The following is a 26698-nucleotide window of genomic DNA, read 5'->3' on the forward strand; positions in this document are numbered from 1 at the left end:
GCCGCCGGGCCTGTCTCCTTCCTCTTCCTCCGCGGGGAGGCCGGGCTGCCGGCCGGCCGGGACACGGGCCATGTTCGAGTAAGGGGGCGCCGGGGTGGGGGATGGGGATGGGGATGGGGGCGGGGAGTGTGGGGTGAGCGAGGAGTGTGGGGTGAGCGGGGGGGATGGGGCGGGGAGTGTGGGGTGAGCAGGGAGTGTGGGGTGAGCGGGGGGCATGGGGGCGGGGAGTGTGGGGTGAGCGGGGAGTGTGGGGTGAGCGGGGGGATGGGGCGGGGATGGGGCGGGGAGTGTGGGGTGAGCAGGGGGATGGGGGCGGGGAGTGTGGGGTGAGCGGGCGGGGGATGGGGCGGGGAGTGTGGGGTGAGCGGGGGGCATGGGGGTGGGGAGTGTGGGGTGAGTGGGGGGGATGGGGCGGAGAGTTTGGGGTGAGCAGGGAGTGTGGGGTGAGCGGAGGGGATGGGGCGGGGAGTGTGGGGTGAGCGGGGGGGATGGGGGCGGGGAGTGTGGGGTGAGCAGGGAGTGTGGGGTGAGCGGAGGGATGGGGGCGGGGAGTGGGGTGAGGTGAGCGGGGGGGATGGGGCGGGGAATGTGGGGTGAGCGGGGGGATGAGGGGTGGGGTGAGCAGGGAGTGTGGGGTGAGCGGGGAATGGGGGCTGGGAGTCTGGGGTGAGCGAGGGGATGGGGGCGGGGAGTGGGGTGAGGTGAGCGCAGGGATGAGGGGTGGGGTGAGCGGGGAGTGTGCCGTGAGCGGGGGGATGGGGGCAGGGAGTGGGGTGAGGGGTGGGGTGAGCGGGGAGTGTGGGGTGAGGGATGGGGTGAGCGGGGTGGAGGTTAAGAAAGTGGGCTCTGGTATTTTGGAATTGGGGGGAGGAGTGTCTGAGAGCCAGGACTCCTGGGTTCTCCCTTGGTCTGGGAGAGGAGTGGGGTCTAGTGGTTAGAGGGGGAAGGCCGGGAGCCAGGACTCCTGGGTTCTCTCCTGGGCTGTTATTGCTCTGCCCTCTCTGTTCCAAGCCCCCCAGCAGTCAGAACCCTCCTTCCTGCTCCCCGGCAGGCTCCCAGGCTCTGCCGAGTGAGTCCCCAGCCCTGAGCCTGGCGCTGCCCAGTGCCCTGCGCTGAGCTCCTGGCTGGGGATCTTGGGCTGGGCGCAGGCCTTTGGCATCTGCTCTAGCCCTGGGGGTCTGGGTAGCGCCAGAGAGCGGCACCTGGAGCACCTTCCCCTGCACTCAGCTGAGCCAGACAGCTGGGTCCCTCTCCCAGCTTGATGCCAGCTGTCCGAACTCACAGAGCTGCCCTAGGACGGGGGTTCTCCCCCTTTTTCTTTCTGAGGCCCTCCCCCTAACACCTGCCCCCATGCTATAGAATCTCCATGGTCCAGCAGTGCCATAACAATTGGTTTTCTGTATATACAAGCCAGGGCCGCGTTAGGGGGTAGCAAGCAGTCTAGCGGATCCCCCTGAAACCTGTTTGTGCCCCCCCAGGGGGCCCTGGTTGAGAATCACTGCTCTAGGAATCTGTTTGTGAAGCAGAGCCCAGGGCCATGGGTGCCTGCAGCAGGCAGATCCCAGAGAGCCTGGAGCCCGCTATGGCTGGGATGCCAGAATCCCATCGGGCGCTGCAGGAACAGGGCAGGCCGGGTCTCGCCAACCCCCAAATCCCTCTGCAAGCACGCCAAGGGGCAGCAGTCGGGGCAGGGCTGATGCCCTCCCATGGTGGGTGAGGGGCCTGGGCATCTTGAGTGTCTATCCTGGCTGCTCTGTGCTCTTGGAGATTCCTGGGAGGGCAGGGGGCCCTGCACTCAGGGGTCTCTGTGCCCAGCTGGGGGACAGCCCCTTTAGCAGGCTGGGTGTCTGCCTGTTAGAACCCAGGCTCGAGGGGCTCCGAGACAGGCGATGCCCATCTACCCCTTCCCTCTGTGCCCCCAGATCATCTCCTAGAGACACTCCCCGGGATGGCAGGGCTGAGTAGAGGGGCATCCGTGGAAGTGGGGGAAACCTGGGGCTGGATAGCAGGGGCTGCAGGTCAAGAGTGAGGGGCACTGGCAGAGAGGGGGTGGTGACTGTTTAATACGAGTCCACGTAACTGTCCAGCTAGGAACAAAGAGCCACACGCACAGGCTGTGGGACTCTGTCCTGGGGAGCAGGGACACTGAAAAGGACTTGGGGGCGGGTCATGCAGTCCTGGGTGCACAAATGGGAATCTCCAGGAGAGCAGGGAGGCAGAGCTTTCCTGCATGGTCTGACCTACCATGGTCTTGAGGTTCTAGGCCTGGGCTGAGGGATGTTCTCTGGGCTCCCCCCAACATCAGGCAGGGCTGGAGGTTGCTGCTGGCAGTCACTAGCCAGGCAGGCAGTCCCTCAAGCCCAGCCAAGCTAGCAGGATCTACCCCATATTTACCTCCCTCCAATGCCAGTTGGTGCCAGGTCTTGGCCCAGCCATGCTCCTGCAGCCAGAGGCCCCATGTGCCAGGGCTGGGACTGGCAGCATCTTGCTGCATGTGATGGGCCCCAAAACCCCTGCCACTTTGGGCCCCCAGGAGCCACCAGAGTCCTACAGCCAAAGGCTTGGCCCAGCTGACAGCAGTGGCCAGGGGAATCTCAGGTCCTTCTGGATCCTGGTAGGTGGCCAGGGAGTGGGGGCCAGGGCTCAGCAGGGGTGCTCTCCCCGGCAGTCAGAGCCAGCCCGAATGCCTCAGCTTGGCACTAGGGGGCCTGTGCTGCAAGGGGTGGAGAGGTCAGCAGGGGGTGCTCTCCCCACAGCTCAGCACACACACACACACACCCCCCCTGAGCCCCAGACACATTTCCTGCAGCACAGTGCCCCATAACACTGTACGGGGGCATTGGGGCCAGTGCTGGCCATGACCCCCCTTCCTGCTTGGCCTGAACCCAGCCGGGGGGAAGGCGTGGGTGGCTCATGCTGCCCCTGCCCCCCTGCCCTGGCTGTTCTGGAGGTTCTAGGCCTCCTCCCCCTCATGCACCGGCCCCCAGCAGCTGTTGCAGTGTCAGGCTGGCCCTGGCCATATGTTGCGAGGAGGGGTGGAGGTGACAGCAACCAGATCTGGAGCTGCCCAGGAAGTAGGGCCCCCCATGCTGCCCTTGGCACTAGGCTGAGTCCCAGGTGCCCAGTAAGTGTCAGGCACAAGGGGATATGAGGGGGGAGCATGTGATGGGGAGAGTGAGAGGAGTTTTAGAGGCAGCAACATTGGCTAGCCTCATCCCTGTCCCCAGCTCTGCCAGTGCCCCTCACTCCCAACCTGCAGCTCCTGCCACTGCAGTTCTGGCTCTTTCCCCTGGGCTCTGCATGCTGAGGTCGGACTGGGGGTGGACAGGGGCAATGGAGCCATTTGGCTGCACTGGGGAGTGGAGTCGAGACGGAGCTGAGAACAAAGAGCCATTAGTGAGATGGGTAAGTTGGCTCCAGCTCAGTCCCACTGCACTGGGCTGGCACTACCCCCCATCAGACCCACAGGCCCCTCCTGGCTGGCACTACCCCTGTCACACTCATGCCCCCTGGCTGGCACTATCCCCGGTCAGACCCAAGGTCCCCCCCACTCTAGCTGGCCCCACCCCCCATCAGACCCATGAGCTCCCCTCACCTGTGGCTCTGCCTCCTTGGGGGTCTCTTCTCCTGCTCTGAGCTGTCCCCCCATTTGGGGCATCCCCAGGTGCCCCCTCTGGAATCAGAGTCATGTCATCCCATGAGAGAAGCATTTCTTGATTCTAGTCCCTAGCCCCAAGAATAGCCCTGTCTAGAGCTGGGGGCCGGGGGTGATGGGATCCCCAGGGTACAATCTGGAACTGGGGTATTGCTGTGCCCCCTTCACTCTCCAGCCTGGGCTGTCTCTCAGTATGCTTTGCTAGTGACAAGCAGCAACCCACCCCCGTCCCCCCCATCACTCAGCACAACAGCAGGTGGAGCCCCGCACCCAGCTAGGTTGCATGAAGCCCTCTGAAACTTTCATAAATCACGCAGTGAAAGGCACCAGCCAGTTCCCTCTGGCTCCCCGAACTCCCCCCCACCCACCCGCGAGCTGTACCGTCCTGCCCTGGGCAGAAGTATAAGTTTATAACCCAGTCTGCCCCTCCCTCAAGATGGGGAGGACATGCAGCAACTTTTGTATCCAAGCTGAGGTTTCCCAAGCACTTCAAGCAAAACACGTTGTTTTAGGCAGAATGTAAAGCAGGATTATTAACTACAGAATGATCGATTTTGAGGGATTATAAGTGATAGACATAAAAGGACAGAGATGGTTATCAAAGAAAATTAAAAATAAGCACACAACCTAAATCTTAAACCTTAGCACACGTGGCAGTATTTTCAAGCAAGTTTCTCGCCCCACTGGATGTTACAGTTCTTAATTAAGGCTACAGTTTAGGCACGGGTATTTTTAGTAAAAGTCACAGACAGGTCATGGGCAATAACCAAAAAGTCACGGCCAGTGACTTGTTGTGACTTTTACTAAAAATACCCCTAACTAAATGCTAGGTGCTGGGGGGGTGGCGGAGTGCTCCAGTCGACGCTGCTGCTGGGGCGCGGGTGCTCTGGCGTGGCTGCTGCTCCTGGGGGTGGGGGCAGTCCGAAGCCCTGCTACGCTGCTGCTCCTGGGGGTGGGAGTGGCCTGTGGCCTCACCACCAGTACCTCTCCTCCTGGCAGGGGCAGCCTGGGGCACTGCTGCTGCTCCCGGACCACTGCTTGGGGCAGCGCCTGGGACCAGTTGCTTGGGGCTGCCAGAGCAGCGGCTGGTGCGGCTGGCCCCAGGGCTGCCCCAGCTGCTCGGGCCGCCCTGGCGTCAGCCGCACCAGCTGCAGCAGCTGTGGAAGGCCCAGAGGTCCTGGAAAGTCAAGGAATCTGTGATTTCCGTGACCTCCATGAAAGACTTGCAGCCTTATTCATAATACACAGGTTTCTGCCTTAAACCTGGGACCAGTCTCCTCTGCTGAAGTTCTTTGTCTTCTCAGGTCCTTGTTGCTTCCAGGGGAGGAGAAAAGCCAAAGCATGATGCCTCTGTTCCCTATTTTATATCCTCAGTCCGTGTGCCTGGAAGACACTTGCCCAGATGGGTCCTGGTGCGCTTTGCTGAGTCACAGGGTTGAGCGATCCCCTGGTGTGGTGCTTGCACAACTGTTGTTGAATTATAAATCGCTTGATTACAACCCCCCCGACTAATTAATGGTCGATTAACACCCTCCTGAGCTGAGGTCACCACCATATAGTACAGACTCTCAAACTTAGAACATATTTCAATAACAACCATATAGCACAATCTCATAACTTCATACACACTAACAGTATACCTATTTGGACAGAACAAGGGGTTTCAGCAGATCATGACCTTTCATATGATATCATACACGGCATGCTTTGTAAGAAATATCACAACTATATATGAATGATGACTCTGGGAGTTACAGGGTGCTATTTTGAGGTACAGTGTGCCACAGGTGGACATGGGGAGCAGGGAATGAAGGGAGGCACTGGAGGGCTAAGGGAAGGGAAGTGAAGGGCTCTGGGAGGAATGGGGAGGAGGTCTGGAGGAATACATGGGGCCCCCTTCACTCTGTCTTCCCCCAGCACAGGCAGCCCCTCCCCCCGGAGCAGCCCTAGCAGCTCTCCCTCCCTGCGAAAGCGTCTACTGCTGCCCCCACGGACCTCCCCTGAGCTCCCTGCAGATGCCATGGTGGAAAAGAGCACAGAGAGTGCCCCAGATCGGGGCCCCTTGTCCGCCCCCCTCAACTACCCGCTGAGCGCCAGGAGTTTCATCCGCAACAACAAGGTGAGGGGGGCTGGATCCTGGGGGGCTGTGGGTGTCAGGGGGTGCCAGGATATTGGGGACTTTTTGGGTGCCCCTGCTAGCCCAGCCCTGGGCTCCCTTCCCAAGTCTACCAGTACCCCTTAATCCCGACACTCAGCCTCTGCTAACCCAGCCCTGGGCTTCCTCCAGCTCTGCCAGTGCCCCTCAATCCCAACCTGCAGCCCCTGCTCGACCAGCCCTGCCCCCCCAGGTCTACATTGAGGGTTGTTTGGGGACTCCCTGGATTCAGGGCTGTTGGGATCCCTGTGGAGGAGCTCTGCATTGCAGTACTGAGGGTTCTGTGGGGGTCCTGGGTGTTCTTGGGAGGTGTTCGGGGGCCCATTCCTGGGGGCCAGCCTCTGGGAGGGTTCTGGGAGGTATCCCCTGGGGCATCATGCTCAGGGGAGGGCTCTCGGAGAGGCAAGTACTCAGGGGCTTGCGGGTTTATCCTTGGGGAAGCAGGCTTTGGGATGCGTCTGGGGGTCCTGATAGACCAGGGCTTTGGGGGTACCACAGAGGGCTGGAGGTCTTGGTGGGAGCAGGATTTGGGGGTGTACCCCTGGGGGGGCTCCTGTTCTAACCTCTCTCTCTCTTTCCCTTCCAGAAAGCGCAAAGCTGGTACAGCGTGAGTCCCCCCGGCTCTGCCTGCAGCCCCAGCACCTCACACACACTGCCCAGCTACACTTCCCCCCCGGGCACCCCTATCTCTGACCCTGGCAGTTGTGGGAGGGGGTGGCAGGAGGGACTCTGGAGACCTCCCTCATCTGAGCACAGCCCAGAGCTGGGTGCATCCCTGGGGTGGGACAGACCGGCCCTACAACACCCTCCAGCCCCCCTCATCGCTACTCCAGCCCTATGCTGTGCCCCTCACCCCCTTCTCTGGGCTTTGTCTGTCCTGGCCCCCATTCATGGGGCTGAGCCCAGCCCCCCTGCTCCCTTCAGAGACCTTCCTGCCCCCCCAGCTGCAGCCCTACTGGAGATGGGGGCCAGTGAGGGGGAGGAGTAAGAAGGGGGGTGGGGAGGGTCTTCGTTTATGCTCCCCTCTTCCCCATGATTTCTGATGTGGAGTTGGGTGGGGAGGGCAGGGGAGGAGCATCCCTGGAGGGGGAGGGGATTGGTTGGGGGAGGAGCAGGGGGTGCTCTGAGCTCTCTTCTTTCCCTGCTAGCTCTGCTCTGGTGGGAGAGCTACAGCCTGACTCCCACCCCTCTTTGTTTCCTGGAGCAGCCGAAGGCTGGGTTGGGCGGGGAGGGGCAACTGGGGCAGAACTTTCCTAGCCCCTCAACGCTGTTGTCCCAGGACCCCCCTCCCCTCCCAGAGTCCCCCCTGCGGCTGGCCCAGGGACCCCCTGGGACCCTCCCCGGTGCCCCTGCATGCTCCAAAAGCATAGCTGAGAGTCCCCCTCACCGCAGTAGCAGAGGGTAGGACATGGCCCGCTGCACCCCTGATGGGCCTGATCCCCCCACAGATGCTGAGCCCCACGTACAAACAGCGCAATGAGGATTTCCGCAGGATCTTCAAGGGGCTGCCAGAGAGCGAGCGGCTGCTTGTGGGTGAGGGGGGGCCATGGGGGAGGGGCACCAAGGTGGGGCCGCCCGTGGAGGGGTGTGGGACAGGGGAGGGGCAGCAGGGGCCAGCAAGGAGGGAATGTGAGTGCAAAGGAGCAGGCTAAGCAGGGAGTGGGGGCCGTGGAACAAGCCCCCCCATCTTCTCATTCATCCCCCATGTGTTCTCACAACTATTCCCCACCTGCCTCCAGTCCCTGCTCACTCAGAGGGCTCACCCCGTGTGCCTGGGGTGGGGGGCAGCAGTGCTGGCACTTGGCCCTATGGCTCCTGCTGTACCCACTCTCCACGAGCTATTGCCCCCTCTTTTCCCCAGGCCCCCACACTGGCAGCTCCCTTCCCCTCACAGACCTGGCCTGCTCCCTGTGCTGTCAAATGGGAGGGTCTTTCTCTCCTGGACACCCCCAGGTCTGCGGTTGCCCCTCACTCTTGCCCTGCAGCCCCTACTAGCCCAGCCCTGCCCCCCGCCAGCTTTGGGAGTGCCCCTCACTCCTGACTCACAGCCTCTACTAGCCCAGCCTTGCCCCCCCACCTCCAGCTCAGCCACAGCCCCCCCACTGGGCTGGCTTTGACATCTCCCCTCTCCCCAGATTACTCCTGTGCGCTGCAGCGCGACATCCTACTCCAGGGGCGGCTCTACCTGTCCGAGAACTGGCTCTGCTTCTACAGCAACATCTTCCGCTGGGAGACAGCAGTGAGTGACCCCCCTCAGGTGCCCTGCGGCCCTGCTCCCCCCCAGGCACCCCTGAATCCTGCACCTCCCCCACTGCCCTGGGCCCTGCCAGATTCCCCTGCCCCTCCCTCCCGCCAGGCACCCTGAGGCTCCACTCCCCAGGTGCCCCCAAATCCTGCACCTCCCCTGCTGCCCTGGGCCACTGCCCCTCTCCCCTCAGTGCCCCTGAGCTCTGCCCTGCCCCTTCTGCCCTGGGCTGCCTCCAGCTTCCCGTCCCCACAGGGATCCCCAAGGCCTGCCATGTCCCCACTGCCCTGGGCCACCTCCTCTGCCCCTCCACCCAGGGGCCCAGACCCTGCCCCTCTTTGTCACGGGTGCACAGTCTGGGTGCTTTGGACAGCTCTGAGTGAAATTCAGCCACAGCCCTCAAGTAGTGTAACACCCCTGGACACACTGTAACCATGGCCAGTCTCCTCAGTTTCAGCGGCTGCTGGGTCTGACCTTGGGGCGTTCAGTCCCTGTTCACCCCATGAGCTCCCCGCAGGGAGCCTGCCCAACTAGGGTACCTGGGGAAGCCTCACACTCTGCACTCAGCAGGGACTCAGCCAGCGTGTGACACAGAAGGTTTTCAGCCTCCTGGAACACAGCCTGAGACAGATCTTGTTAGCACAGAGAGTAGCAGAGTCCATCTGGGGGAGACGCAGATCCCTGGGCTCTCCCCCAAGTCCCAAGACCAGGAGACTCCCCAGTTTCAAGCAGCCCCAGCCTCAGTTACACCCAGCTGCCCTCCTCCATCCTTTGTCCTTTTCCTTGGCAAACTGATCACCTGGCCTCCACCTCTTGCTTTTCTCCAACTCCTCACAGCTGGCTCTTGCAGAGGATGGGCCAGGATACAAAGTGTCAGCCATTGTCTGTGCCTAGGCAGCCAGATGGTAGTCACGCCCCCCCTCTAGAGGGCTCTGGAAGGATCACACACCTTTGTCCCACCACCTAGAAACTTGTGCCACACACAGGGGAAACTGAGGCACTCATAGACTTCATACACAAAACATGAAGAACATTCCCACTTCATCACATCTGTCCCCCCTTCGAGACCGAATGGGTGACCTGGGGAAGTTTGAACCCACAGTTCCCATAGATGCTCCAGCACCTCTCCCATTCCTTGGTGGGAGTTATACCTGTCTCTTCCAGTTCCATGCCCCCCACAGGTCTGGTCTGCTTGATGATACTCGCAGGCCACACATGGGGAGGTTTTATGGGGCTTGTGCCCTTTTGCCACCCCCAAGCCTTTGGGGTTCAAACTGGAATTGGGATGTCTCCCAGCCCCCCATCTGGAGTGCTGGGATTTGGGTTCTCTGGGTTAATTTCTCCCATCTTTGCCTTGGCCCCACTCTGACCAGGCGTCTCTGTCAACGGCAGCACTCTTCCAGCTGCTTCCCCCTTCCCTGGGGCCTCTCACACCTCTGGACAAGGCAAGCTGGGTTGGCAGCTGTCCTGCTTTGGCTGTGGTCCCCATGCTCAGCTGGGGTCTCTGATCCCCTCCTGCTCAGCTTTGCCCTGCTGTCCCAGTGAGGGCAGGCAGCGAGCCTGCTGGTTTGCTCACAGCATCCGAGCCAGGGTGAGTTAACTCTCCCCTGCACTGGGCCACTGGACCAATCCTCTGTCCTATCCCACTCAGCTCCAGGGCTCTGATTACAGACAGGCAGGTATTCCAGAGCTTAGCAAGTCCTCCCCCCTGCCAGCCAGGTCATCTGCATTTTCACTACAGCTTTAGTCTCAGCCGCTTAGTTCCCTGGATTCAAATTCAGCTCTTTGGGCCTTACAGGAGCAGGGCCTGGATCCTGTCTCAGAGAGACAGTCATTCCCCAAGAGTATGTCACAGCTGATGTCCTGGAGAACCCTAACTACCAGCCACCCTGATCCCTCCTGTGTCTGCCTCAGGGTCTGAGCCATGGCAGGGTGAATGGCTTCATACCTGGGACCTTCACCCAGGTCACAGCCCCTCAGCATCTGGTGGGGCTGCACTACCCAGGGCCTGACAACAGTTCTCTCTGTCCCAGAGTCTCACCACCCCAGGAATGTCTCCCCATTGACTACCACCTTCTGCTGCACTGGTGATTGGAGGGGCCTGAGCCCAGGAGATTCCAAGCAGACATATATGCTGTGGCCTGTCAGACAGACAGCCCGCTCTCTGAGATTGACTTACAGGTTGTCTTCCCTTCATCAAGTTAACCCTTCCAGGGGTCTCAGTGACCCATGCTTCCTTGACCTTTGGGCACTGCATAGCCTTATGTCTGTCCTTCCTGCAGTAATTAAATCTCAGGTCCCTGAGGCCCCCTGGAGGAGGTTCACCCCCTCAGCCTCCCCCCCAACACCAAGTTCACTCTGGGGATGCCTCCATGGGCTCCCCTTCCTCGGACTTGTCCCCGGGCCAGTCCCCCAAGTGGTCACCAGCTGTCCACAAACTCATCGGCCAACCTGCCTGCCCTCCGCAGGTCTTTGGGCTTCCTGGCCATTAACCACACTGTAAGATCCAGAGAACCGATCTCCTACAGCTGCTCCAGCCCCACCAGATCCTACATGTTTTCCATGCTGGTGACCCTGTGACCTTCCCCCATTTGCAGAGATATTCTCCCAGCAAGGTGGTGATTTCCATGAAGGCAGCACACCCTGGAACCTTTCCTGACCACCTCCGGGGTCAGCCAAACTTAAGCAGTGGCGCTTTCTTGACCAGTTCCTAGTCTCCTGTTTCCACCCCATCCGTCTGCCTGAATGCCTCTATGGCCTGAGAGAGTTAGATACTGGAGTCTTTCTGCAGAGTCAAGCTGGTCATTGCAAGCCTTCTCGGAGGCAGTGAGATCGGCATCCATAGCCCCCCTCCTTAAACTGGGGCAGCAAGTTAATATGTAGGTTCCCTAAGGAATTGGCATCCCAGGGTCTATCCCCACTCACCCCTGGGGGTCCTCCTGCCTCAGCTCCAATTCCCTCCATTTCAGATCTACCAATGGGGGACCCGGTCGTGAAGACCCCTTGCTGGACTGGGGAAATAGGTCTTAGGACCGCCCTGCTGCTACTCCGGCTGCTCCCAGTCCCTCTTGTAGCCCAGTTTGGGTCAGGAACTGGTTCCTTAAACCGATCCTTCTCCAGCTGCACAATCAGCTACACCTTGGTGAACTTTCCAATGTATTGCACTGTCCCTCTGTACAGCTCTACAGTGCCTATCTTACAGAGGTGGTTCTACTCTTCCCTCTAATTCCTCTTGTTTTACTGCACCCAGCCACTTACTGCAGGATGCTCCCAGTGCCTTCAGCAGCCAACTGTCCATGGGGTACTGCATATCCCACCGCTCCCACCAGCTGCCATGGACGAGCAGGCTCAGTGCTCTGGAACCACTCTGAGTGAAGTTCAGACAGGACCCTTTTGTAGTATGACACCCTCCAGGACACACTCACCTGGGCCAGTCTCCTCGGCTTCAGCGCCTCCTGGGTCTGACCTCAGAGCGCTTAGCACCCCTGTTCTATGCCGTGAGCTCCCCGCAGGGAGTCCACCTGACTAGGACACCTAGGGAAGCCTCTCACGCCCTAAAGGGCCAACCCAACTCCGCACTCAGCAGTGACTCTCAGCCAGAGAGCAGGAAGTTACAGCAAAGTCCATCTTGGAGGGATTTCTCCCCCAAGTCCCCAAACCAAGAGACTGACCAGCTTCCCGCAGCCCAGCCTCAGTCACACCCAGTTGCCTTCTTTTGTCTCTTTCCCCAGCAAACTGGTGACCTGGCCTCCACCTCTGTCTAACTTGCAGAGGATGGGCCCCAGCCTTAGCTGCCAGGGTATGGAATGTCTGGCTATTGTCTGGGCCCAGGCAGCCAGTTGTCAGTCACACCCGCCCCCTAGGGGCCTCTGCAGTGATCACCACCTAGATACTTATGTGACACAAAGGAAACTGAGGCAAACACACAGTATTCATGCAAAACATTAAGAAATTCCCACTTCATCACTTCCCTGCCACCCTGGGCCGCCTCCATCTTCCCTTTTACTCCCGCCCGCATCCCCACCCTGCCCCTCCTGCCCAACTTCCCTTCCCCCCAGGTGCCCTTATGCCCCTCCCACTGATGCCCTGGGCCACCTCCAGCTTCTACTCCCCCACCAGGTACCTCCCTGCCCCTCCCACTGCTGCCCTCCAGCTTCTCTTTTACCACCCCCACAACTCTGTTCTTCCTGTCCAGCTTCCCCTCCCCCTGAGGCACCTCCTGCCCCTCCCACTGCTGCTCCAGGCCACCTCAAGCTTCCCCTCCCTTCCCAGGTACACCTTGCCCCTCCCACTGCTCCCCTGAGCCGCCTCCAGCTTCCCTTCTCCCCAGGCACCTCCTGCCCTTCCCACTGCTGCCCTCGGCCGCCTCCAGCTTCCCTTCTCGCCAGGCACCTCCTGCCCCTCCCACTGCTGCCCTCGGCCGCTCCAGCTTTCCTTTTACCTCCCTTCAACCCTGCCCATCCTGCCGCGCAGCCCCCTAACTGCTGCCCCCTGCAGATCTCTGTCCCGCTGCGGGAGGTGAAATGCCTGAAGAAGGAGAAGATGGCCAGGCTGATTCCCAATGCCATCCAGGTCTGCACTGCGGCTGACAAGGTGAGATAGGGCCGGGGCTTCCCCCACCCTAGGGCCCCTCTCCTTGGGGGGCAGCCCCGTGCCCCTGTCTGTCGTCCGCACAGCCCCTCCCGGAAGGACTATAGCATCTCAGGTGCCCCTGCCCGATGCAGGTTAGACACAGAGACAATTGAGTGGGTCCTCGGGGGGCTCTGTGTGGCTGCTGGCATCCTCACCCAAGGAGGGGTCAGGTGGGGACACCCTGATCCCAAGAGGCAGGGCTGGGGAGCACCAAGGGGGTGACGCCCATCCCTGCCCCTCACAGAAGTGCTACCCCAGGGACACTGAGTCTGGCCTCTCCCAAATCACTCTGAGTTGGGACCTGGGGGGAGGGGGGTTTCCTGGCAGCTGGAGGCCACTGTCTGAGCAGCATCAGTGCCCTGCTGGGCCTCCTTGTGGGAAGGAATGGGACAGGTGTGGGGGAGCCCAGTGCTGGGCTGGTCAGGAGTGAGGGGCACCAGCAGAGCTGCAGAGAGGGGGAGCCCAGGGCTGGGCTAGCAGGGGCTGCGGGTCGGGAGTGAGGGGCACCAGGAGATCCAGGGGTGGGGTCTGACTTGCCTCCTCCCCCCAGCATTTCTTCACCTCATTTGGAGCCCGTGATCGCTGCTTCATGCTGATCTTCCGCCTGTGGCAGAATGCACTGCTGGAGAAGGTATGGATGCACCCAGGGTGGGGGTAGGGGGTAATAGAGGGCAATTTGGGGTTGAGGATCGGGGGTGGGATCCTGGGGGGTGCAAACGGAGGCTTGGCCGTGGGGCCCATGGGTCACTGCTCGTGTCCCCCCGACACTGATGCCCCCTCCAGACCCTGTCTCCCCCCGATGTTGTTCCTTCCCCTCCCCCGATGCTGTCCTTTCCCCCCGACACTGTCTCCTGCCCCCGAACACTGTCCCCATGACGCTACCTCTCTCCCCCCCAACGCTATCCCCCCCACTCTCTCTCCCCTCCAGACGCTGTCCCCCGCACGCTATCTCACTCCCCCAAACTCAGCCCCCCCCCACGCTGTCTCTCCCCTCCCAACACTGTCCCCCCAATGCTTTCTCCCGCTGTAGACACTGTCTCCCCGGGAGCTCTGGCATATCGTCCACCAGGGCTACGGCGCTGAGCTTGGCCTCACCAGCGAGGACGATGACTATGTCTGTCCTGTCCCGACTGATGAGCTCAATGGCCTGGGGTGAGTGTGAGCCCCTTTTCCCCCCCCCCCGCATGGGGCCAGCCACAGGCCTCCGACCTCTTCTGCGGGGCCCTCAGATCTGGTGTCCCCCCCGCTGCACCTTCCCCCATCGCCCCATGAGAGAGTCTCTTGCCCAAGGGGGAGCTGTCTCAGGAGTAGGTTGGCCGCACCCGAGTGTTGGGAACCCTGGGACCCCTGTCGAATGGGAAGCCCCTGCCCTTCCGCCCCACCCCTGGACAAGCTGGCACCCTCTCCCCTACCCGTGTGCCTGACCCCGCGACTTGCCCTGGTGCGATCCCCGACCCCACGGGACCCAGTGACCTCGACACTTGTGCGACCCCTGACACCCCAGTGACTTCCCCCCCTCCAGGCCAGTCAGGGAGCTCAGTGACATCATCGAGCTGAGAGACCTGGCCTTGCCCTGCGCTGCTGACCTCAAGCTGGAGCCCAGCCCCCCGTTGGCCAGGACAGCTGCTAGTCAGAGTTTCCACTCACTGGCCAGCAGCAGTGATGGGGCAGCCTCAGTGAGTGGGGGGAAGGGTTGGTGGGGGCGAATTGGGGAAGGGAGGGGGCAAGGCCAGGGGAGGTTTGGGGGGGCTGGGGATGGGAGGGGACAGGACTTGGGAGGGTCAGAGGGTGGGGTTGTGGGAGGTGTCATGGTGCCTGGAGTGACTCACAGCTGAGAAAGCCAAACTCAGGACAGACAGCCAGAAAATAGGATGGACTCCCCAGGCTGGGGGTGTATTCTGTCATTTGATTTCACCAAGCCAGCACTGAAACGTACCCCGGAATCACTCTACCTCTTTTACCATGGAGTACAGACAGTCCCTTGGCATTCCAGCCCTTCATTGCCCCCCAACCAAACTGCACTTTGCGATGAAAGGCAATTAAACCCAAATTCCCCACACATGAGGCTCTTCCAGTCCCAAAGGACTCATCACTTACCTCAGGTCAGATCTCTCCATAGACAATACAGGTAGCCGTTTTCTTTAATGTCTAAAACTAGCTAAGAAAAGAACTGAGCCTTATTCAAAGTCAAAGCAGATAAAATACATTACAGGTGAATGAGAATATATAAGTCTAGTTGTTAGCGGAGACTTAATGTTGGTGAATTCTCCATAAATCTCTAGAGTCCTTCTTCAAATCTTTCCATGTGTTCCATTCTCAGTCCAATGGCTCAGACTCCCTGGTCAGAGATCAGCAGATCAGAGGTGCTGGCTCAGGCCCATGAATGGGGTATTTATAGCTCTCCCGCACACAGAGCCAGCAGACAGGTGTCCACACAGAAAACCCTTCACAACACGTGATGGACACTTGAGGCTGTGAAAAGTCCCAGTAACACTTGCTTTGATGATGGAATGCTTCAGTCTGAAGCTTCGGTCTTGTAAACACCATATAGCCGTGACATGCCAAACAGTTCTCCGGTCAGTGAATTCACACTCCGTGCTAGCTACAGGACTTTGCATCTACTGACAACTGAGCACAGCTGCATACAGGATGTGCAGGTAATACAGAGCGACAAGAGATGAAAAGGATTTTCAGGTACCAGTTAATCAGTTACAGCCACCAGGATGTTGGTAAATACAGTTACCATCAGTTCTTGGTTTCTGTCAACACAAGGGCATGGGCTTGTCTTAGTTAGCGTAGCAGCCCTTTGTTACCCACACACAGTGAATTAACCCCTCTTCCAGGTCCTGCCCTGAGCTGGCCAGCTGCCAGCATCAGGGGGGGGGGGCGGGAAGGAGGTGGGGATAGAGGAGCTTGGGAAGGGAAGGTCAGGGCCGGAGGAGGTTCTAGGGGAGGTTGGGGAAGGAAAGGGGCAAGGCTCAGGGAGGTTTTGGGCCCATATTGGGCCCCCCTTACTTTTCCTTCCCCCCTAGCTGGCAGAGGACCCCGAAGAGAATGTGGACAGCCAGGCGGATACTGCCTCCAACTGCACAACAACAGCGGTGCTGGAGCCCCTGAAGGCTGTGGTGCTGGGGGGGGCCCCGCTGCCTGCCCTGGGGGACCTGCTGCCTCATGAGGAGCTCCCCAGTGATACCAGCAACTCCTCCTCCTCCTCCTCCTCCACGCAGGATGAAGGTGACAGCCCTGCCCGAACATACCAGCCCTCAGCTTTAATCATTAGGCCCCACCCCTCTCCCAGAGCCAAGGAGAGAACCCAGGAGTCCTGGCTCCCAGCCCCCCGCTCTAACCACTAGGCATCACTTCCACCCCCCAGAACCAGGAATAGAACCCAGGAGTCCTGGCTCCCAGCCCCCCCGCTCTAACCACTAGGCATCACTCCCCTCCCAGAACCAGGAATAGAACCTAGGAGTTCTGGCTCCCAGCCCCCCCCGCTCTAACCACTAGGCATCACTCCCCTCCCAGAACCAGGAATAGAACCTAGGAGTCCTGGCTCCCAGTCTGCCTGCTCTGATCCCACCATCCTCCCAGAACTGGGTTAGGACCCAGGCAGCTCCTCATCCCTCTCTCCCGACAGTGGAGGTGGACACCTTCTCAGACCTGCCCGGGCGGCTGCTGCTGAACTGCGTCTATTGCCTGGGGGCTGAGCGGCTGCAGCAGATGCTCTTCAGCGACTCGCCGTTCATGCAGAGTTTCCTGTGCCAGCGCAAGTTCACAGGTGGGGCAGGGCAGGGGCGCGGGCGGGGGCTGAGTCTTCCCTGGGGCCATGAACTGGCTGCTCCCTGCCACCCTGCAGATGACAGCAGGGCTGGGGCTGGCTCACTCCTCAGGACACCCATGGGGCGCTGCTGGCCCAAGTCAGGGTGTATGGGGCAGGGGACCCGGTAGCTCCGGGCCAGGTGTCCTCGCGGAGATCCCGAAGCTGAGCGGGGCAGAGCCAGGAGCAGCCAGTGCAGGGTGAGGGCCCTCTCCACCCCCAGGGCACACACCCCGCGCCCCCCAAGCCGTGGGTGTTGGCAGGCACAGGAGGGCAGCACAGTGGAGTGTCGCCCAACACCTGGGACCTGCTGCCCTCAGAGAGTCTGGGCTTGGTGCTCCAAGGAGCTGCCAACTGCAGTGCAGGGGAGGCCTTGAACTGGGCCCCAGGCCCACACCTGGTGCTGCACATGACCCATGTGGCCTGTGCCGGCTGGAGGACATAGGTCACCAGCTCTGGCGGCTGCCGCCCGTTGTAGCACTGGCCACGCTAGCCATGCACTCGCTCTGGCTGGAGGGGAGCAAACTCACTGCAGGGCCCAGGAGGGAAGGGGTCATGGCAAAGCGCTGGGCCGGGTGTTCATGCTGCCGGGCGCCCCACTGGGCCACGCCTGTTTAATGCCACCAAGGGCAGGGCCCTGTATCTGGGAGTTGGGGACGAGAGGCTCGTGTGGGGGGAGATGGGGGGAGGCCCCTGAGTGGAGGATCCCCCCGTCCTGACGTACCCCCTGCTCTCCCCAGATGTGACACTGACCTCATGGAGTGGCAAGAGCAAATGCCACCAGAGCCGTGTCCTCTCCTATACCATCCCCCTCAGCAACCCGCTGGGGCCTAAGGCAGCTGCTGTGGTGGAGACGCAGGTGAGGGGGCAGTGGAGCCCCAGGAGGGCGTGAGGGAGCAGAGATACAGGGTAGCGGGATGGGGGGGCTGGACGGGGTGGGCTGGACTGCGTTGTGTGGGGTGGTAGGTCAGGAGTGGGGCTTGACTGCATGGGGGGGGCTGGACTGCGTGGTGCAGGGTGGCGGGTTAGGGCTGGGGCTGGACTGCATGGTTGGGGGGCTGGACTGCAGTGCAGGGCGGCAGGTCAGGGGTGGGGCTGGACAGCATGGTGTGGGGGCTGGACTGCGCAGTGCGGGGCGGCAGGTCGGGGTGGGGCTGGACAGCATGATAGGGGCTGGACTGCGCGGGGTGGGGTGGCAAGTGTGTGGGAGGTAGCAAGTGCAGGACGGCGGCAGGCGTGGCGGGACTATGCGGGGCTGTTTCTGGCCTGTGATGGGATGAGCAGAGCTGGCCTCCTCCCAGACCCTGTTCCGTGCCAGCCCCGATAGCGGTGCCTGCGTGGTGGACTCGGAGGTGATCACGCAGGGCATCCCCTACCAGGACTACTTCTACACCGCCCACCGCTACTGCATCAGCACGCTGGCCACAGGCACAGCCCGTCTCAGGTACCGCCCCGCCTCAGAGCTCCTCTGCATTGGGGGACTTGGGGGGCACCCCCCATCCAGAGAGTGGTGCTGGGAATTCCTCTGGTGGCTGACTCTCTTTGTCTCATGGCTGCTCCACACTATGAAAGTCAGACCCTTTGAAATCAGCAGGTCCAGAGAACTTGCACCCAAGAGTTTGAAAAGAGCTGGCTGAGGAACTCACTGGCCCGTTAAGATTAATTTTCAGTAAGTCTTGGTGCACTGGGGAAGTTCCAGAGACCTGGGAGAAAACTACTGTTGTGCCACTCTTTTAAAAAGGGTAAAGGGGATGGCGTGGGTGATTATAGGCCTGACAGCCTAACAGCAATCCTGGGAGAGAGAAAGGAGCAGCTGATATGGACTCAGTTAATAACGAATTAAAGGAGGGGGATGGAATTAATGCCAATCGCCATGGGTTTATTGAGAATAGATCCTGTCGCTAACTTGGTCTCTTTGGGAGGAGATGACAAAGCTGGTGGCAGGAGGGACAGCGTTGATGTAACACACTTAGATCCTCTATGGCCTTTGTCTTGGGACTACACGACATTTAGAGTGACAAACCGAGACTGATGCAAAATCAGGACAGCTTGGTGAGCTGGCCATGAGCACATGGTGCCTTGTAATACTGCTCCATGTAACTGTCCAGCTAGGCACAAAGAGCGTTGGCCACGTGCTTAGGCCCGGGGGACTCTGTCCCTCCTCTGTGTGAAGCAGAGATGGTGAAAAGATTTGGGGGTTGTGGAGTCCCCCATCCCAGTGGCTCTGTGCCAGTGATCCAGCGTCTGCGTTATTTCCTGCTCCCCTAATGTGTGTCCTCTGCCAATGTGACCAGGGATGAATTGAAGTTTTCTTTCAGACCATTGATAAAGCTGCAAATAGCACAGCCCAAGACCCGATCCCTGCGGGACCCCTTGGAGATACCCCCCTCAAGGGCTGGTTCCTGCTTACAGGTTTGTTTCGGGCCCTCTGTTAGCTGGCCATGAATGCGTTCAGTGTGGTTCATGACAATTTCGTATCAGTCTCGGTTTGTCACTCTAAATGTTGTGTGGTCTCAAGTCAAAGGCTGTAGAAGATCTAAGTGTGTTATGTTTCAAAGTAGCAGCCGTGTTAGTCTGTGTCTGCAAAAAGAACAGGAGTACTTGTGGCACCTTAGAGACTAGCACATTTATTTCAACCTGAGCTTTCATGAGCTACAGCTCACTTCTTCGGATGCATGGACCATTCTATGCACCCGAAGAAGTGAGCTGTAGCTCACGAAAGCTCATGCTGAAATAATTTGTTAGTCTCTAAGGTGCCACAAGTACTCCTGTTCTTTAAGTGTGTTATGTCAACAGTATTCTCTTCTGCTGCCAGCCGTGGCATCTCCCAAGGAGATACCAGCTGACCATGGGGTTCCCATGCAACGCTGGGGCCAGAGGGCCTAATGTAGCCCTGGATGCACAAATGGGAATCTCGAGGGGAAGCAGGGAGGTGGTTTTTCCCTATAGGTTTGGCCCTAGTGTGACACTGCTGGGCCCCTATGTCCAGTTCTCGTGCCCACAGGCCAAGGAGGATGGTGATACATTGGGGAAGGGTCCAGGAAGAGCCCCAAGAATGAAGAAAGGGTCAGGAACCCTGCCTGAGAGGGAGAGGCTCCCAGAGCTCCAGCTCTTTCACTTAACCCAGAGTAGGGTCAGGGGTGAGGCTCCTGACTGGCTTTGCTGCATGGGGTCAGACACCCAGTGCTGGGCGTGTCTCTCTAGCAGACAAAAGTCCAACACGAGCAGCTGGAAGTTGAAGCTGGACTAAATCAGCCTGGAACTGAACTGTGCCCAGAACTAAGCCCTGGAACAATTTCCCAGGCTGTGCAGATTCCCACTCATTGCCCATCTGTAAAGCCCACATAGGGCTGGCAGGTCCCCGACTTGGCAGGCAGCCCCATCTGAGCACTCCCTCTAGCTCCATCTGCAACAGGACTGGTTCCCCCGGCTCCTGGGGGCTGCCACAGACCCTCCCACCTCCAACCGTCAGAAACCATTTTCTCCCACCAGTGCCACAGGCGCCTGTCCAATCCAGCCCCATCGGGCCTTGTGCCCTGTCCTGCCCCCACCCCCTGCTGGATTTATGGGGTGCACATGGAGCCTCTCCGCGTGCTCTGGGGGCTAACCAAGCTCAGCTCTTCCTGACCCTCTCAGGAGCTCAGCCTGAATGTCCTGCAGCCCCATGCACTGGCTTGGGTGGAGCTGATCTTTCTTGGCCCTGGGGGGACTAAAGCTGGAGCCAGGACCGCGCTGAGGCCCTGCTGCAGCCGTGGAGTGGGGGCAGGCATTTGTTCAGGGCAGGTCCATGCTAGGGGTGGCTCAGCTCAGATGAGCACAATGATGTCTTCTGGCCTTGGGATCTGTGACGGGGGGGGCCTGCTGCTGGGAATCTCTGGGCAACAGGCCCCCACCGCATCTGCTCTAGGGAGCTGCTTCCCAGCATCCTGGTCTGGCAGCTCACCTCCACCCCAGTGCTCCCCAAGGAGCAGGTCATTCACACACACACACACCCCGGCTCTGCCTTCCCCAGAGTCTCCTCCGAGATCCGGTACCGGAAGCAGCCCTGGAACCTGGTGAGAGCCCTGATTGAGAAGAACACGTGGAGCGGCATGGAGGAGTACTTCCAGCACTTGGGTACGGGGTTTCTGGCACCTGGGTTGGGGGCGGGATGGACGGAGACTGCAAGGGACGGCTAGTGCCAGGGTAAGAGGGCAGGTGCTGAAGAGCGTACCCAGCGCTGGAGTCTGGGAGTGCTCTGGGGACTCAGAGGTGCCTGTGGGGGGGAGGGGGGCCTGGAGGGACAGGGGGCTGTCAGAGGGTATCGGGCAGGGATGGAGATATGGGGGGTAAGAGGCTACTGAGGGGCAATGTGGATGGGGCTGCGCGGGCTGCTGAGGCGAGGGAGATGACATGGGCGGAGGGTGGGTGAGGCGACGGGGGGCTGGGCAGGTGGAGCCGTGTCACAGGCTCGGTGCTTTTGAACAGCTCTGAATCAAACCCAGGCAGGACCCTCTTCAGGATAACATCCCCAGACACTCTCACTGTGGCAAGAAGCCTCCTTGGCTTCAGCGCCTCCTGGGTCTGAGCTGGGAGCGTTCAGCCCCCTGTTCCACAGTGAGCTCCCCCCAAAGAGTCCGCCTGGATGGGACACCTGGGGAAGCCTCACATGCCCCCAAAGAGCCCTGCACCCCAACTCCGCAGCATGTGACATAGAAGGTTTATCAGCTGTCTGGAACACAATGAAGGCAAGTTCTCTGTTAGCACCAAACCCAGAAAGTTCCAGCCACGTCCATCTTGGTCAGACCCAGAGCTCCAAGCCTTGATCTCCATCCGAGACCCCCAACAGGAGGCTGAGACCTGCTTCCAGCAGCCCACCCGCAGTCATGCCCAGCTGCCCCTCCTCCATCCTTCATTCCCCTTCAGGGTAAAGAGGGTCACCTGGCCTCCACCTCAGCTTTGTTCTCCCTGGTTGTAACCCCTGGGTCATCAATTGCTGAGTTACAAAATGTCCAGCCATCAACTGGGTCCAGGCAGCCATTCAACAGTCCCACCCAGTTCCCTGGGTCTCTGCAAAATTAACCCCCCTTTCCCTCCAGCTAGGTAAACATGCAGCACACTGGGGAAACTGAGGCACATCCAGCACTCAACAAAGTACTAAGAAAATTCCCACTGCGTCGTATCCCATGAGCGGTGGAAGGAGGGGGGCGGGTAAAGCGAGGGGGCTGGGGAGGTGACGTGAAGGGGGCTGGGCGGGGCAAGCCGCCAATCAGAGGGGGTTTCCCAATAAATCCATTGGTTGGGTGGGTGTGACACAGCTGGGCTGAGGGCAGCTGGAGGGACACAGTTAGGATGGGCCCTGGACTCCATGTGGCTCCCTCCCTCTGGACTTCATGGGGTGCCTGTGCCTCCCCCACAGGCATCTCACCCCCGGCAGGGCTGGCACAGGCATCTCACCCCCCTTGGTGTTGCAGGGCTGGCGCTGGCAAGAGCAGAGAAGACGCTGCTGGAGGAGAGTGGATGTGGGACGGAGCCGCGGGGGCTGCGCCGCAGGAAGCACACACTGAGCTGGAGGGCCCCCCATGCTGAGCCCACCCTGGCCACGCTGCCCCCCAGCAAGACAGGGCCCTGCCCCCTGCGCCCCTCTGGTAAGGGAAAACATGACCCTGCATGTAACCCACCCCATCCCCGCCCATGTTTAGAGGGGACCTGTCCCCCTGCTCGGGTAAAGGGGAACCTGCCCACAAAACTCCACCCACAACCTACCCCGCGTCCAAAGGAAATGTGCCCCCTCCTGGAACCTGCCCCCAGAACCTGCCCCTAGCCCCATCTCCATCCCAAAGGGAACCCACCCCCTCAAACCCATCCCCATCCCCCACACCCAGGTAATGGGGAACGCACCCCCATCACCCTGTCTGGAGCCTGCCCCCATCACCGCCTCCCCACCCCACAAGGGGAAACATGCCTTGTCCCCGATGGTCCCCCATCAGGGAACCTGCAGGGGCAGCTATTCCTCCCCCCCAGAGGATGGGAGACGGGCTGCTGCAGTTCCCTATGGGGAGTGACTCCTGGGCACGTGGGGCTGGCCTGGCCCCCGCCTAACCTGCCCCCTGTCCCCGCAGGCAGCCTGGCAGCTCAACTCTCCCAGCAGCTCGTGGAGCGGAGCCGGGGCCCCACTGTGTCCACCCTCATCCTCATCGTCAGCCTGGTGTAAGGGGCATGTGGGGCTGAGCTATGGGGAGGCAAGGGTGGGTGATTGAGCTGTGGGGGGATGGGACTAAAGGGGTCTGGGGCTCTTTGGAGGAGTGATGTGGGGGGCCAGGCAGGGCTCTGGGGGGCATAATGTGGGGAGCTGGGGCAGGGCTCTGATGGGAGTAATAGGGGGGTAGAGCTTTGTGTGGGGAGGGTCCAGGATTTGGGGCACACCCATCCAGGGCCGGGCTCAGGCTGGACTCTGTGGGTGATGTGAGGGGGTACAGTCTGGGTGGTAGAGTAGGGGCACCCCCCTGGGGGCACAGCCGCAGCCCCTTTCCCGAGTTGGGATGTAGGTGTTGGACTGGGCTGGGGGTGGGATGGCCGGGCAGGGGCTATTGGTGAAGGGAGTTGTGTGAGGGGGAAGGGGGCTGTGTATGGGGAAGGGGTTGAGTAAGATGTGGGGGTGTGTATGGGAAGGGGGGCGCATGTGTAGGGAGCTATGAGATGATTTTCCGGGGTGAGGACTCATGTGTCTCTTTTCTTCCCTCTGTCTCTGCTGCCTCACAGGATCTGTGTGAGGTACAGTGTGACCTCCCCTCTCCCACACCCCACCCCTATGTCCTGCTGGCTGCCATGGACCCCCTGCCCCTGCCCCCTTGTGCTCCAAGACACCCCCCCAGCACCACCCCTGCCCTGCCTAGCCCCCTCCCTAGTGCTCTGAGCTCCCGGTGCTCTGGAGCGCTGACTGAGGTGGCATGATTTGCATACTGCGCTCTGATTAGCCAGCGTACCACTGACGTGCTGGGTGATGGCAGGCCTCAGCTCCGGACCCCACCAATCAGAGCGCAGTATGCAAATCTGACAGCCTGCCTTGAGCATGTTCTGGGCAGGGAGATGGGGCCTGAGACAGCCATGCATGTAACTGGGGGGCAGGGCCAGAACTCCTGGTTTCTCTCCCTGGCTCTGGGAGGGAGTGGGGTGTAGTGGTTAGAGCAGGGGGCTGGGAACCAGGATGCCTGGGTTCTGCCCCATGTACTCAGGGCTGTGTTCTAGGGACGCTGGGTGAGCCTTACCAGCATCAGGCCTGTGGCAAGGCTCTGCCAGCCCCTCATCCTTCCTTTTCCCCCAGCCTGCTGGTCCTAGTGGTTCTCAACGTGATGCTGTTATACCGGCTGTGGGCGCTGGAGCACACGGCCCGTGCCTTCCAGGCCTGGCAGGCTTCCGCCCTGGCCCGAGGGTGAGTGATCCCAGCGGGGGGCTGCCTGGGAGGGGAATGGGGAGATTTCTGGGAGGGGGGTAGTGTGGGGAACACAGGCCAGAGTGATGGGAGCAATCCCAGTGGCAAGGGAGGGGGCAGGAGGAGGAGCGCAAGAGGCGAGGGGTTTTGTATTGGTGAGGTGGGGTCGAGGTGCCAGGGGAGGGGTCCCAGCAGCTGGCATTTGCGGCAGATGGGGTGACCCCCATCTCAGCTGGCAGTGACCTCCTGCCCCCCAGGAAGCTGCCCCGGACAGCAGGCGAGTGGGCCGAGGTCCTGGAGCTGCAGCGGCGTTTCCATGGTGCAGAGGTGCAGAAGTGGAGGCAGATCCTGGAGGCCTCTGTGGAGCTGCTGGATGAGGTGATGCTGCGGGGCCGGGCCAGGCTTGCTCGGCTCTTTGGGTCTCTGCCCAGGGGGGGCGGCTGCAGCTCTGCTCGTGCAGCCCCCCTGGGCCTGACTCCCCGTGCCTGCTCTTCAGCCCTGGGGACAGCAGGGCTAATGCGCAGTCACCCAGTCTGAGTCCTGCACCCAAAGCTGCTTGGAACGCCCCCTGTCTGACAGCAGGACCCTAGTGGGAGCCCAGCCCATCTGGTGATCCAGGAGCCCGACGAAAGGGGAGTCACTGAGGAAAGTGTCATCTACTGGTTAGAGTAGAGGGGCTGGACACCAGGACTCCTGGTTTCTCTCCTCAGCTCTGGAAGGGGAGTGGGGTTAGTGTGTTTGGGGGTCTGGGCACCAGGACTCCTGGGTTCTCTCCCTGCTTTGAGGGGAGTGTAGTCTAGATGGGGGGAGGGGTGGGCTGGAAGCCAGGACTAGAAGGCTGAAGCCCTCTTCATGAGCTGTCAGCCATTCAGGAATAACTGGTACCTCTCCTGCCCCCCTCCCCCCCCCCCAGATGAAGGTCTCCCTGGAGAAGCTGCACCAGGGCATCATGATGGCAGAACCATCCCCGGAGCCAGGCCAGGCTGACACCATTTCCTGAAGCTGCGCTGGCCTCTGGGGGCCATGGGGGACTGAGCTGGATCTGAGACTGCAGTTAGGTCAGCGCCGCCCGGACACCCCCTGTGGGCCGGCTCCCTCAGCCGGGTCAGCGCTGTTCAGCCAGCTCCCTCGACTGGCTCAGCACCGCCTGGACGCCCCTTGTCGGCCAGGTCAGCACTGCTTGATGCCCCCGTTCAGCTGGCTCCCTCAGCCAGGTCAGCACCGCCCGGACGCTCCTCATCAGCCGGCTCCATCGTTCGGGTCAGCGCCATCCAGATGCCTCCTGCAGGCCAGTTCCCTCCACCGGGTCAGCGCCGCCTGGATGCCCCCGTTCAGCTGGCGCCCTTGGTCGGGTCAGCGCTGCCTGGATGCCTCCCTTCGGCCGGCTCCTTCGGCCAGGTCAGAACTGCCTGGACACCCCCCTTTGGCTGGCTCCCTCGGCCAGGTCAGAGCCGCCTGGACACCCCCATTCGGCAGTTCCCTTGGCCAGGTCAGCGCTGCCTGGATGCCCCCTTTTGGCGGGCTCCCTCGGCCAAGTCAGTGCCGCCTGGACGCCCCCCTTCAGCTGGCTCCCTCGGCCGGGTCAGTGCCGCCTGGACACTTCCCAGGGTCTGCTTCTCCTGTTGGGTCAGCAGCACCTGGCCATTGGCTGGTGTCAGCACTGGCTTGGGCTGCCCTGCTCTCCTGCCACCCCCCGGCGGAGCAGGTCTCTGTGGTGACAGCTAGGTGGAGGCCGCACCGTGGGACACATGGAGGATCCCCTGGGATTGGCTCTGCCCCTCGCGATCCGCCCACTGTCTGCAACCCAGGACAACGGTGGCTGGACTGCAGCTGCCAGCTGGGTACAGCCCACCATGTCTGCTGCCTGGTGGCCTGTCGTGGCCTGGAGGAACCCATCCAGTCTGGGCTAGGAATTGACTTTCTAAGTGGTCTAGCTGCATGGTGTTACTATGGGGCGTGGCCAGGGCAGTTCCCCCGCCCCCTTACCTTGGAGCCAGGACTCCTGGGTCCTCTGCACTGGAGCAGGGGCACCCTTGGGGCAAGCTCCGTGCAGTGCAGGGGGCACTGCCCATGGCTCTGCCTCCTTCCCGAAACACTCAGTTCCTGGAGGGCCCGGTGCTCACCAGGCACTGGGTCGTTGTCTCCTGGCCTGGGCCACTTGTCCTTCGACGCTGCTGGAAGGGGCTTGGTGTGTGTGTGAGCCTCCCAGCCAGCCTGAACGCCATCTGCTCCCTCATCCTCAGTGTCATGGGGCTCACGCCCCCCCCTCCCTATTTATTAGCTGATTAAAAAGCGTGGCTGGTATAGCGCCGCCTAGGGTGAGTCTGTGTGTGTCTGTCCAGGGGTGATGTCCCTGTTCAACTCTTCCAGCGCCTCCCCCCACAGCCCCCTCACCAGTGCCCCTGCCCCTCCCCCTGTTACCCCCAGCCAGCACCCCTGCCCCCATCAACTCCCTGCATCCCTGCCTCACTCCGCCTGGTTCCCCCCCCCCCCCCACGGCCAGAGCCTGCCAAGGCTCCAATCCCTCCCCCCACTGCCCCCCAGCCAGCACTCCTGCCTCTGTCCCCATCAACCCCCTGCTACTCTGCCCCCCGCCAATGCTCTTGCTGCTCCCGCCTGCTCCCCAACTACTGCTCCTGCCCTTATCAACCCCCTGCATACCTGTTCTGAGCAGGGCCCCCCCAGCCAGCACTCCGCCCTGCTCCCCAGCCACTGCTCCTGTCCTTATCAATCCCCTGCATCCCAGCTCTGTCAAGGGCCCCCACCTCAGACAGCACTCCCCACAC

The 26698-nt window shown here is 61.0% G+C and overlaps 1 protein-coding gene across 4 annotated transcripts; it reads left to right on the plus strand.

Annotated features, from left to right (window-relative positions):
- GRAMD1A (GRAM domain containing 1A) lies at positions 1-26223 on the plus strand. Of its 4 annotated transcripts, none has more exons than XM_050929832.1 (19): positions 1-78; positions 5573-5774; positions 6397-6417; positions 7259-7343; positions 7946-8049; positions 12553-12648; positions 13238-13318; positions 13718-13839; positions 14210-14363; positions 15720-15921; positions 16322-16462; positions 17242-17360; positions 17803-17945; positions 20514-20617; positions 21955-22128; positions 22603-22690; positions 23805-23912; positions 24170-24290; positions 24826-26223. In XM_050929832.1, exons 1-19 carry the CDS (start codon positions 71-73, stop codon positions 24910-24912), a joined length of 2160 nt encoding a protein of 719 aa, XP_050785789.1. In that variant the 5' UTR covers positions 1-70; the 3' UTR covers positions 24913-26223. The 4 variants fall into 4 exon arrangements, with proteins under 4 accessions (XP_050785789.1, XP_050785792.1, XP_050785793.1 ...); XM_050929836.1 differs by having other exon boundaries at positions 3-78; positions 5578-5774; XM_050929834.1 differs by lacking the exon at positions 1-78 and adding an exon at positions 3253-3405.
- The last annotated feature ends 475 nt before the right edge of the window (positions 26224-26698 follow it).

Source organism: Gopherus flavomarginatus, chromosome 20, assembly GCF_025201925.1.
Source record: "Gopherus flavomarginatus isolate rGopFla2 chromosome 20, rGopFla2.mat.asm, whole genome shotgun sequence".
Lineage (NCBI taxonomy): Eukaryota > Metazoa > Chordata > Testudines > Testudinidae > Gopherus > Gopherus flavomarginatus.

Excerpts from the sequence above, each read along its gene's own strand:
- GRAMD1A (XM_050929832.1), top strand. Across the intron at positions 8,050-12,552 it reads TCTTCCGCTGGGAGACAGCA|ATCTCTGTCCCGCTGCGGGA; the intron begins GTGAGTGACCCC and ends TGCCCCCTGCAG. Across the intron at positions 12,649-13,237 it reads TCTGCACTGCGGCTGACAAG|CATTTCTTCACCTCATTTGG; the intron begins GTGAGATAGGGC and ends TCCTCCCCCCAG.